The sequence below is a fragment of the Protopterus annectens genome, chromosome 2.part2 (assembly GCF_019279795.1).
Source record: "Protopterus annectens isolate FY-2018-M chromosome 2.part2, PAN1.0, whole genome shotgun sequence".
NCBI classification, from domain to species: domain Eukaryota; kingdom Metazoa; phylum Chordata; order Ceratodontiformes; family Protopteridae; genus Protopterus; species Protopterus annectens.
Window position 1 is genome coordinate 1091601870 of NC_056730.1, and position 13207 is coordinate 1091615076.

General features: G+C 39.2%; 1 protein-coding gene across 1 annotated transcript in view; it reads left to right on the forward strand.

Moving 5' to 3' along the window:
• The window catches only part of SECISBP2 (SECIS binding protein 2), a 1593758-nt gene that overhangs the window by 266442 nt on the left and 1314109 nt on the right, over positions 1 to 13207 (forward strand). The window contains exon 4 of the mRNA XM_044064311.1: positions 11502 to 11603. Within this exon, the coding sequence (XP_043920246.1) occupies positions 11502 to 11603 (102 nt within the window). The remainder of the gene's footprint in view (positions 1 to 11501; positions 11604 to 13207) is intronic.

Genomic DNA, 13207 nt, shown 5'->3' on the forward strand with positions numbered 1-13207 from the left:
GTGAGAACCCTTTCTACTGTCTGTTACCCAAGTCATTGTGCTAAAAGTTTTTTGCCCTGGAGTTATCAGAAATAGTTATTTTATAGCAGCCATTCAAAAGTCATGCTTATCTAAATACTTCCTTATTTTCTGTTTAGCAGTTGCTCCTCTTGTTCTGTCAGATTCTCCTTATTCTTCAATACTTTACCCTTTGTTAGCTCCTCTAAATAATTCCCATTTCCCCCATGTCTTTCTCTTTTATTTCTACCCTATTTTTCAACTCGTTTATCATTTTATCGTATTCACTAGCTAGTCACTCTGAAGAAATTTCTGTTTTCCTTAACTCTTGAATAATTTCCACTACCATTCCTTAAACATCTCTGTCTTTTTTTTTAATAAGTTAACAGGAAAGCACCAGTGACTCACTATTACTTCATTACTCTTTGACTTTATCTTACTTTTTATGGGTGCATAATCTGAAGTAGTTGCTGGTTATGTGTCAATCCTTTAATTTAAATACGTGTGTTCCTGTGAAGTGTTAATTATCTGCAGTCTAGCCTAGTTATTTACCTTGGATAATATGTACGTCTCATTTCCTATTACTAAATTGAAATAGTCCATACAAAATAGTCTCCTATGTTCATCAAACATATACCCTATTTTATTATTTTTCCCTTCTCTGTCCCCCGATAAATCCTTACTATTGCAAATCAAGGTTCAAGTCCCCACCCCTAAATAATACTCCCTGCTGAAAGCTGATAATTTTTTTCCCAACTTTATAAAGCTCCATAATAGACATTTTTTTTTGGTAGAATATATGCAGATATAATCCCCATTCCTTGCATATAGCCCATTACTACCACAAATCTAATATTGTCTTTTTTCCTCCAAAAAGTCTGATTTCTCTGCATGCTGTGTCTTCTTAACTCTACTTCTTTTTAAAGCAATTCCTATTCAGTCAGCCTGTCTTTCCTTCATTTCAGTCTGTATCTTTTGCAGCTTGATCAGTTCATCTAAATAGCTAGTTAAAACCTTTCTCCCCCAGCCTTTTGCAATTTGACTTTATATATTTATTCAGTGTTTGACTTATTGCAAACACCTTGAGTGCATTTAATTTTTTTTTCCTTTAAATTACTGCAAACCATCTCCAGTATGAAAACTAAACTTCAACTGCTTTTTGGTAAACAGCTATAAGATTCTGCCCAGCCCAGAGTCTTTTTCCCTTTCTAATTAAGTTTGTTTTATTTTCTCTAAATGTCTTATTTGCCAGCATCTGTGCAATGTAATAACTAGCCAATAACTGGATTTTACCCAGATTGATAGCATTTGCTATTTTTTCCACAATTTTTCAGTTTTCACATGGAGAGAACTTGATGGTTAAGGTATTTACCTCAAAGATGCATGGTACAGGGTTTAATTCTTAGGAAGCATGGCTAGGCTTAAAATTATCACCTGGGACTGTTAGCCTAGTGATCACATATGAACCTACGAGAAATCTAATCAGAATGCAGCCATCTTGATATCTCACTCTAGCTTTCTTTTCAGCCTTAAAGTTGTACACCCATGACAGTACTGAAAGTAGAAATGCATTCATGGGCTAATCATGAGCATGAATCTCTGTCATGTCAGCCAGTATTGTATGAGACTTATGTTAGTTAATTCAGCATTTTGAAAGTCAAGTTTATATGTTAAACCGTCCTTACTACTTTATTGTATGTTTAATTTTTTTTGCTGTTAAATGTGCATTTCAAAAGGTTTGTTTGCTGATGTTCTTCTGGCAGGTTGACAAACTGGTAACATTGCAACCAGTTTTAGCATATCAAATGATTGCTGTATTTTTTTTTAGTCCTTGTGTTCATTTGGAAATTCCTGTGACATTTCCCTGGGTAAGGTCCAGAATCTTGCTTTACCCTTGCCAATCACTGGAATTGATTTTTTTTTAAACAGGAAACATCTTTAAGTTATCACATATGACATAGGCAATCATGAGTTTATATAAATGAAAACGTACCATATTGACATAATTAGTCTCAAACGTTATACTTCAGAAAGCATATTGACATAATTATAGTTGCAAACATTATATATCACTTAGTCTGTCCAGACATTCTCAGTCCAGACATATTACATAGGTCATGTTCATCGTGTTACACTGCTGCAGTCATCACACTTGGGTTATCTGCTGTCAGGCGGTGCCGCAGTCGGCCCGAGTTCCAAAGTCTTGGTCCGGTGTCGGTTGCTGTCGCTTCTTCCCTGACGTCAGTGTGACAGGGGTATAGAAGAGGCAGCTGACACCATTTTCTCCAGTCTTTCTTGCTGCGCGGTGCCCGAAGCAGAAGCAGTTCGCAAGTGCCGGTTGGCCGACTCCTGAGATTTTCAAATCGAATTTCAGACCGAAGTCTTCAATAAAGCTAAGTACCCCGTTGAGTAACCTTTTCTTGCCTCAGACCGATGTCAGAAAAAGTTAATAATTGCATTTCTTGTGGGAAGCAAATACCTCCTAAGGATTTTCATTCTTATTGCATTCCTTGCCTAGGCCCAGACCACGACGTCACAGGTTGTCGGTTTTGTGCTAGGTTTAGCAAATGAACTATTAAACGTCGGTTTGATTTCACCCGACATTACTTTGGTAGAAAATTTAATTATACCATGCCGTCGGAGCAACCGACGACCGGGATGCATAAAAAGCACAAAGATAAGGACAGGTAGCCAAAATCCAAACCAGACACCGAGGCCTCTGCTGTGCCAGTCGCCGGTTCTCCGGATTTACGTGAGGCGCCTACGCAGCCCCTGACGACCACTGATTTAGAACTTCAGGCTGCATCTGACTCCCAAGCGGAGATTGCTGGGCCTCTACAGCCTTTATCTTTAGGTCCTTCCGATTCCATTGCTGAAGGGGATTCCGGTGTAGTTGAAAGGCCTTCAGTTGCTGAAGGTGTCTTCAGACCGACTACACTTACTATTAAATCCTATGCAGAGCTAAAAACTCCTTTAAAAGTAAAGAAGCCTGTACAGCAGTCTCCAGTACAAGGCCCCATGCCTGAGAAACAGATGCTCAAGATGGCTGAAGACTTACTACCCTAATCAGGGGTTCACATCCCCCTCCTAACAAAAGGCCTAGACAGGAGGAGGAGGACGCTTCGTCTGACCAGGTTTCCATTTCAAAAACGGAAAAAACTTTAAACTTAGCAACAGAAGTGTTCCGGTAATCCTGAAGCTCCACAGTCTCTCAGTTATTACACTCGATGCAAATGATTTTTAACGTCTGTAAGGTTTATTTAAAACAAGCAGCGTTTTCGTTGCTACAAGCAACTTCTTCAGAAAAAAGCAGTGCAACAAAACATTAACAAAATATTTCGCGCCATTCCTTCAATTTAAAAGTCAGTGTGATGACGTGACACCATTCATTCAGCCTAATTTGGTACATATAGTTAATATTAAGTAACCAACTGGTTTAATGTGCAAAAACATACATAATCAATCCTGAATCTCAACAAAACTCAGTATTTTGCATCTCACAAAGAAATCAATCTTATTCATTCCATTTATTAAAAATATATATATATATATGTACCTAATTAAAATAAATCCCATTTGAAGCACAATTTAAATTAGTTTTTGGTATTATATATTATTATATTAAAAAGAATATATATATATATATATATATATATATATATATATATATATATTGGGTAAAAGTTACTCATAGATGTTCATAAATATATAAATATGTAAATAAATCAACAAACTGAGAACTTGAAAATATAATCAATCAAGTGCAGAAGTCTAAGTCAAAATTCTAAGTTAACTATAAAAGTTATTGTCTCAAATAACTTTTTAGTTTCAACCAACAAGAAATGCTACAGTACTCATTTAAACCTGGATATATACATGCATTAAGTATATACAACCTATAACAAGGACAGTGACGCAATTGTGTCAATATTAATCAAGAACTGGCAACTAATAGGTAAAGATCTAAGTCTTTTAACAAAACTAGGGTCTAGATTTCATATCATCTTCAAAAAAGGAACTAATTTGAAAAAAACATTAGAAAACAAATCTTTAACATTCACCAACAAAACTAAAGGATGTTTTCAATGTGGAATGTGTAGTATGTGTAAGAATATTAAACCCATGGTAAACTTTTCAGTACATAAAATAAACACAAGATTTATGATAAAACAAAGATTAGATTGTAATTCCAAAAGCATTATCTACTTAGCTCTCTGTAACTCTTGTCCAGCCTATTATATAGGCAAAACTGATCGTAGATTGAGAGACAGAGTGTACGAACATATGTATGCTATTTCTAAAAACAAAAAAGAAAATGCTTTAGCAAGACATATTGATCAGTTCCCTTATCACATATTCACTTTCACTGCTATCGATCAAATAACAGAGAACATTAGAGGTGGTCCAACTTCCCTTCTACTTGAATGTGCTGAATTGATTTGGCAATTGAAACTTAATGCATGTATATATCCAGGTTTAAATGAGTACTGTAGCATTTCTTGTTGGTTGAAACTAAAAAGTTATTTGAGACAATAACTTTTATAGTTAACTTAGAATTTTGACTTAGACATTTGCACTTGATTGTGCATATTTTCAAGTTCTCAGTTTGTTTATTTATTTACATATTTATATATTTATGAACATCTATGAGTAACTTTTACCCCATATATATATATATCTATTCTTTTTAATATAATAATATATAATACCAAAAACTAATTTAAATTGTGCTTCAAATGTGATTTATTTTAATTAGGTACATATATATATATATTTTTAATAAATGGAATGAATAAGATTGATTTCTTTGTGAGATGCAAAATATTGAGTTTTGTTGAGATTCAGGATTGATTTGTTTTGCACATTAAACCAGTTGGCTACTTAATATTAACTATATGTATCAAATTAGGCTGAATGAATGGTGTCACGTCATCACACTGACTTTTAAATTGAAGGAATGGCGCAAAATATTTTGTTAATGTTTTGTTACACTGCTTTTTTCTGAAGAAGTTGCTTGTAGCAACGAAAACGCTGCTTGTTTTAAATAAACCTTACAGACGTTAAAAATCATTTGCATCGAGTGTAATAACTGAGAGAATGTGGAGCTTCGGGATTAAACTCCTTTCCCCCTTATGAAGACTCTGATGCTGAAGAGTCAATTCCTTCAGCTTCTACCCCAGAAGACTACTCTTTTGGGGTAACTTTACATACCATGAGGGAACATTTCCACTGGGAAGGCCAGGATTACTCTGATTCTAAGAAAAGGCTCCAAGAGTTCCTTTTACTACCCCAGCACAGACCCCTTGCTATTCCACCTGTGTTAGACATTGTGGCTGATGTTTGTTCAGAATCTAGCCTTAACCCAGATTCATTACCTCCTGCACCAGTCAAACCAGGTAGATACTACAGAGTCTCTGACTCACACAAATTCCTATATAAAAGCCCTGTTGCTGACCCAGAAACCATTTCCCAGGGTCCCAAAGGGGTTAAGGCCTCTATTGCTAAAAATCCTGTACCCTCTGAAAGGGATTTTAGAGCACTAGACAGATGGGGAAAGAAAGTATATACCTCAGCTACTCTAGCTATGAGGGCCTTAAACTGCCAGTTTCACATGCTGAAATATCAACAATATTTGATGTTTCAATTAAAACAAAAAATGCTCACACATACAGAGCAGCCTGATTACAAGGAAAGGCAAGAATTGTTGCATGCAGCAGAACAAGTGGGAAAACATACTTTGCAATGTGGATTTGATTCATTGGAAGCTTCCTGTAGAGCAGCAGTAACAGGGTCTGTCATTCGTAGGCATGCTTGGTTAAAAGAACAAACTTTACCTGATCATGTTAAAGCAAAGTTATTGGATGCACCTTTACAGCAGGATGTTTTATTTGGTGTGAAAGCAGAAGAGGTTTTAAAGAAAATGGAGGATAAGGCAAAATCTATGCACACGGTCAAGGATTTTTTACAGGTTCAACCCCCTCGTTTCAGCAGAAATTGGCCAACCAAAAACTGGTCCTTTCCAACTTCTGACAGACGCCCAAGAGGCAGACGTCAGCCTCAAGGGTCTTACAAGCCTCGACAATGGGGTGCCACAACCCAGAAAGGAGGGGAAGACAGGCCACAAACTTTCAGAAGACAATCACAATGACTTACCCCTCAGGCTGCCAAGCAAATCCCTCTTGGCAGCTCCCTTGGGAGGAAAACTTGCACTTTTTGCAGCCAATTGGCATATCATCACAAAAGACAAATGGGTCCTAAATATTGTATCTCAAGGTTACAGGTTCCACTTTCACACTTTACCAAGGAAAAAAGGAATGCCAAACTTGCCACCAAATCAATGGGCAGAGGCTCAAAGACAAATTACAGCTCTCATGGACATGAGAGCCATTCAACACGTTCCTACACAGGAGCAAGGACAAGGATTTTACTCAAGACTCTTTCTGGTTCCACGAAAGGACAAAGCCTGGAGACCCATTCTGGACCTTTCAATTCTAAACACATACCTGGAAGTACCCAAATTCAAGATGCTCACACTATAGCAACTTCTTCCCATGCTGGGCAAGAAGGCTTTGTTAGTAACGTTGGACCTCAAGGAGGCATACCTGCATGTCCCTATCAGACAAAATTGCAGACGATACCTCTGATTTGTAGCAGGTTCAACTCATTACCAATTCTCTGCACTGCCCTTTGGCTTATCTATTGCGCCCAGGGTCTTCACAAAATGCCTGGCACCAGTAATTGCATACTGCAGACAAAGAGAAATCCAAGTATATCCATACTTGGACGACTTCCTTATTCAAGCAGACAGCAAGGACATTCTTTTAAAACATCTGGCGTTTGTAAAAACCTACTAAGTTGCCTAGGGTACACGGTAAACAAAAGGAAATCAAAGCTAGTGCCCCCACAAGACATAATATTCCTGGGTGCCAGCTTAAAAACAACGGCCCAGATGACTTATCTCACACCAGACAAGCAAAAACAACTGGCTCAATACTTCAAAATAATGGCAACAAATACCCAACTCCCTGCAAGAAAAATTCTGCAGGCCTTGGGATTCATGGCATCTTGCATACTACTAATACCATATGCCAAGGGGGGGTGGCCTAATGGTTAAGGTGCTTGCCTTACAAGCACAAGTTGCAGGGTTTGAGTCTCACAAGGGATAATTGGCTAGGCTTAAAATGGCTCGCAAGAGCAGTTAGCTTAGTACGAACCTATAATCCCTATAATCCCTATATGAGGAAATTACAATGGTACCTGAAAAGCGTATGGACTCAACACAGCCACAGCTTGGAAACAATAATACCACTAATTCCCTGCCTTCAACAGGATTTTCTATGGTGGGCTCAGGCATGCCACTTCAGCAAGGGTCAACCTTTCACCTTGCCCACAGCCAGGCAAACAATGACAACAGATGCATCGGATTACACCTGGGGAGCACACATGGCAGGACAGTGTATTCAGGGCAAATGGTCTGCAGATCAAATGCATCTCCACATCAATCAAAAAGAGATGCTAGCTGTACAAAATGCCCTAACAGCTTTCAAGGACCTCCTGCATCCAGGACAACTTCTAATAATGACTGACAACACCACAGTGATGTGGTACATAAACAAAGAAGGGGGCGCACATTCCTACCCCCTATGCAGGCAAGCAATGACCTTGTGGAACACAGCACTGACCTACCAAGTTCAACTCCAAGCACAATTCCTGCCAGGAAAGAAAAGTACATTGGCAGACGAACTAAGCAGAAATATCATGTATCCTCACATGTGGAAACTAGGCCCACAAGTATTCACAATGATAACTCAAAAATGGGGCAAGCCCAGACATAGATCTGTTTGCCTCCCCCCAAAACTATCAACTGTGAATGTTTTGCACAAGGACATACCACACACTAGCTTGGAAAGTGGACGCCCTCTCGTTCAGTTGGAAAACACTAACAGTGTATGCCTTTCCTCCACTACCTCTTCTGGCAAAGGTGCTGCTAAAAGCCAGATTAGAGAGACCACAAATGATACTTATTGCTCCAGACTGGCCATGCCAACACTGGTATCCAATGTTAAGGAACATGGCTCAAGGCCCACCATGGATTTTGCCTCAAATTCCTCACCTGCTGACTCAGCAAAACAATCCGATTCTACACAGCCAGCTCATGACTTTAAATCTGGCTGCATGGCAGATTATCTAAACAACCAGTCAACACTTCTCTCTACAGCTGTTATGGATGTCATCCTGGAGGCCAGGAGATCCAGCACCAGGAAAGCCTACTCAGACAAATGGAAAAGATTCTGCGCCTGGAACCAGACTAAAGGCCAAAATCCTCTTGTCCCAAATATTCCTCAGATTCTGCAATATTTAACTGAGATGTTGCACAAAGGCCTTTCCTTTTCATTTATAAAGATCCACGCTTCAGCTATTTCAGCTCATTACAACACGGATCCTCCTATTTTTTCACATCCATTATTAAGACAGTACCTCAGAGGGGCTAAGAATATAAAACCACCCCGAACAGCACTAACACCAACTTGGGACCTCAATTTTGTTTTGGAAAAACTTACACTACCACCCTTCGAGCCAGCTTTTTCAGCTGATTTACAATTTTTATCATGGAAAACTGCCCTGCTGCTAGCAGTAACTTCAGCAGAAAGAGTCTCAGAGCTACAGGCCCTAATGGCAGTGGAGCCTTTCATAATTTTTCATCAAGACAGAGTCTCTTTACGAACTAACCCTTCCTTTATGCCAAAGGTAGTATCCAGTGTGGCTCTAAACCAAACCATTCATTTACCCACCTTTTATCCAAACCCCCAGAATTAAGGGGAAAGGCTCCTACACTCTTTGGACATTCACAGACAATTACGTTTCTACTTGGATAAAACAAAGGTTTTCAGAAAATCTGATCAGCTCTCTGTATCCTATGCTGCAGGATCTCAAGGAAAGCCTATATCAAAACAGACCATTTCAAAATGGATAGGACATTGTATCCATTTCTGCTACACACGCCATGGGAAGCCTGTACCCGGTAACATTAGGCCTCATTCCATCAGGGCTACAGCAACATCAGCAGCCTTCCTCAGAGGGGTACCAACCAAGGATATTTTGGAAGCTGCAACTTGGAGTTCAGTGCACACCTTCACCAAGCACTACCACCTACCTCTATACTCAAAAACCAGAGCTGGCTTTGCCACTGCAGTTCTGCAGGGCCTACTAGCTTCTCCAAACTCCGTTTAGTACCAACCACCCAGCCTTAGCTTTGGGATTCAACCCAAGTGTGATGACTGCAGCAGTGTAACACAATGACCATAGTACAGTTTTGTACCTACCATAAATGTAGATGTTCGAGTGTTCACACTGCTTCAGACCAGGTTACCCTCCCACCCTCCCCTCTTACCTGGGTTTTACCTATAGCTCTCTGTTTATACAATCTCTAAGATGTATTTCTATATGGTGTATTTGCTTACAGCTGTAGCTATTGTTTTCTACTTATGTAATTTACTTAGGATTATGTATTACCTTCCTATTTGGGGACACCTGACATCTGGGGCAAGAAAAACTGAAGAAAATGGTGTCGGCTGCCTCTTTTATACCCCTGTTGCACCCTGTTACACTGACATCAGGGAAGAAGCGACAGCAACTGATGCCGGACCAAGACTTTGGAACTCGGGCCGACTGCGGGACCACCTGATGGCAGATAACCGAAGTGTGATGACTGCAGCAGTGTGAACACTCGAACATCTACATTTATGGTAGGTACAAAACTGTACTTTTCAAATCCTCCTACAATTCCCATTTTTCCTATGTAATTTGCTCCTACCTTTTTTCTAGAGATCCCAGTTCCAGTTGTTTTATCTCTGTTACTGTATTCACCGTTTATAGTAGAGTTGGTTTAGACTTTGATTTCTCTTTTCTATTAAATGCTTTTTTGGCGGCCACCATAGTTAAACTCAGCAAGACCTTACCATGTTTAGGCAATTCTGATAATATGTCATAGCTCAAAAAATCATTTGCTTAGTTACACCAATTCGTTCACCCAGAGTGGTCTCCAGGCAATCTTTAAAGTCTGCCAACTCATTACACTCCTAGAAAAAAATCTTCCCAATTACTTCTTTCTTCCCCATCACACCTCTAACATTTGCTATGTACCTGAGGAAAAATTCTTTGGAGTCTACTTGGGGTATAAAAATACTTGTGTAAACACTTCCAAGCAACGATCCTAAATCTTCTGCCATTTGATCGACTTTCATTTGGTCGACAGTTCATTTGGTCGACAGGCAGATTTGCCCCCCTCCCCAATGTTGTGCAACCCTGGAGTTGATATATATAGTTAGGAGGGGTGTGGGGGGCGAAGCCCCCCACATAAAACTGCTTGTTGACCAAATGAAAAGTCGATCATATGGCCTGTCGACCATGTGATAGGGATCCATATATATATATATATATATATATATATATAACTAATACCCATTGACAATAATAAAGCATTCAAAATAAAATAGTAATACACACACAAACTCTTGTGAACTTTGGCGCTTTCGTCTTATTTATTATCAAGACTTCTTCAGAAAGACATGTTTCAAGAAAAAGCTTAAAGTTTCTACAAGAGTTGTTGGTGTTATTTACTATTTTATTGAATGCTTTAATTTTTTGCGGTTAATTTTATATATATATATATATATATATATATATATATATATATATATATATATATATAAAAAGCCCCATTGTTTTTATGAATTGCTTATCTAATCTCTCTTCCCAATCCTTTCTACCCTCCTCTGATTGTTTCTTATAGTTATCATGCGGTATTTTATATGCCCTACTAATTCCTTTTTAATGGCAGCTTCTGTTCTAGATTCTACTAAAAATAGTGCTGGTCTATCATTTAGGACCCCCTATTTCTTTCTATTTGCCTATACTCTGATATCAATCTTTGATAGGGAAGGTAGTCTCTATCCTGCAGTCCAAATAAATTCTTGGTCTCTTGCCATTCGATTACCTTTCTGTCTGTTAATTATTTGCTCCCAACACCTTGTTTTTTTTACCAGTTTTCCCCAATAAATTCCAGTCCCCTCTTGCCTATTGTCTGTATCCGTAATTGCAGTCATCCCTATCGGCAGAATCCTTTTTTCTGCATTCCCGTGTTTGCCACTGGAATTGATTTTTGGTAGAAATGTCAGGAACTCCATTCAAGATGAGGGATGCAAAGAAGATCTGGTTATCCCATAAACCAGTCCTCCAATGCATGTGCCACTACTTGAACTGACTTAATTGACAGAATGGTCAGATATCCTGCTCCCATGGCCATCAGTCTGGCTCGTATCCTGGTATTTGTCTTATTACTGTCACCAGAAGCATGTTACTATTTTGATGTGCAAAGTGGTTGCATTGTTCTGTGTTTTGGATTACAACAGTATATTTGATATTGCATTCTTTCTCATCTCTTCAGAAATTTTAAATTTATAACTTGAGATTTTGATAAGTTATTAACTTTGATTGTTTTCTAGGATTTTGAAGAATTTCCTGATCTTTCTTCTGCCTCTACAAACCTCTCAAGAGCAAACAAGTGCCTCTTTTCTTCCAACCTGATCCCCATGCATCAAGCTGAGGTAAGACGATACTTAGTCTATCCATAATGCATAATGTGTGCACAATTTGCTTGTGTTTTGTTTATTTGTTTAATTTATTTAATTTTGCTATGTTTTATCGTGTATAGTTTTGACTTTTCTTTGTTTACTTGGTATCATAGTCTGATTCTTTGTCATTTTGTTCCTTCAGCCTCGAGCAGTAGTTGTTCATAGGCATTTACTAGGCTAACGATCACAAGGGCCTTTTTAAGCCCAGCCATGCATCCCAAATCTCTGACAAGTACTGGCACCATTGATAAGTGTAAGCAGAGGCTTGGATGGGGAAACATTTAAAAGCAGGGGCCTGGGAGATGAACCATTTACAGACTGAGTCCATTAGAGACATAGGTGCCAGACCAGGGATGAATTTTCTGTTCCCCATCCAATTGTTCAAGTTACACTTGATTTGGGTTAGGGAAGAACACTGCTTCACATGGATGGGGAGCTCGTTCCAGAAAAGGGATAGTCTCTGGGATAATTACCTGTCTCTCCAGCAGGTCCTGTTTATATCACAAGCAAGGTTTCAGTCTTTAGAATGGGTAATCCTGGTACTGTTTGTTTTGTGGATATGCAAGAGGTCCATCAGAGTGAGGTCTGACAATGCTTTGTATGCCAGACATAGGTCTCCCCTCAACAGTCTGTAAGAGACAGAATACAGGAATAGGGCCTTGAGGCAGTCTTAATAGGACTTGTTGTTTATACCCTGTATTTCTTTTAAGTTTTCAATATACTCTTGCCAGGCTTCCAAATGCAAAGCAGCTTAGAACATTGTGCAAGACTTCTTATTCAAAAATAAGAAAGCCACATTGTAAAAGCATGTGATAAAGGAAAGATGTTCTTCTTGTTTCACTGTTGCAGTCATCACATTTGTGTTGTCTGCCTGCAGGTAGCCCTCAGTCGGCCTGATTACCAGAGTCTTGGGATTTCTGCGTCAGATACTGTCACTTCTTCCATGACATCAGGGGTATACAACATGCAACTGATGCCATTACATCAGCTTTTCTTGCCGTGAAGTGTCCAAAGCAGAAGCAGTTCGCAAATGCCGGTCGGCCACCTCCTGAAATTTTTGTTTTTCGAGTTTCAGACCTGAAGTCTTCTAAAAGATAAGTACCCCATTGGGGATCCTTTTTTCTTGCTCTAATGTCTGAAAAAGTTAATAATTGTCTTTGCCTGTGGAAAGCAAATATCTCACAGAGATTTTCATTCTTACTGCGTCCCCTGTTTAGGCCCAGACCGTGACGTTCCTCGCTGTCCGTTTTGTGCCTTGCTCAACACGTCTGACTATTTTTGTCACTAAATTCTTTTGCTCTCATTCTCTGTATTCCAAAATGGCTTCGGTAAGCCATCCGGCTACCGATCTTCCGAAAAAACATAAGGATAAAGACAGAACAGACCGCATAGGTCCAAAACTGCCAACAAGGCTTCTGTTAAGTTACCAGTCCTCCGGTACTCAGTGAGGCACTTTCACAGCCCCTGATACCCCCTTCTACAAATTCATAGGCCTCTACTGAGACCCATTCAGTGTCAGGTATGTCGCGAGATGCTTCCACTATGGAACCTGCTGATGTCTCTACTGTGGATGGGTC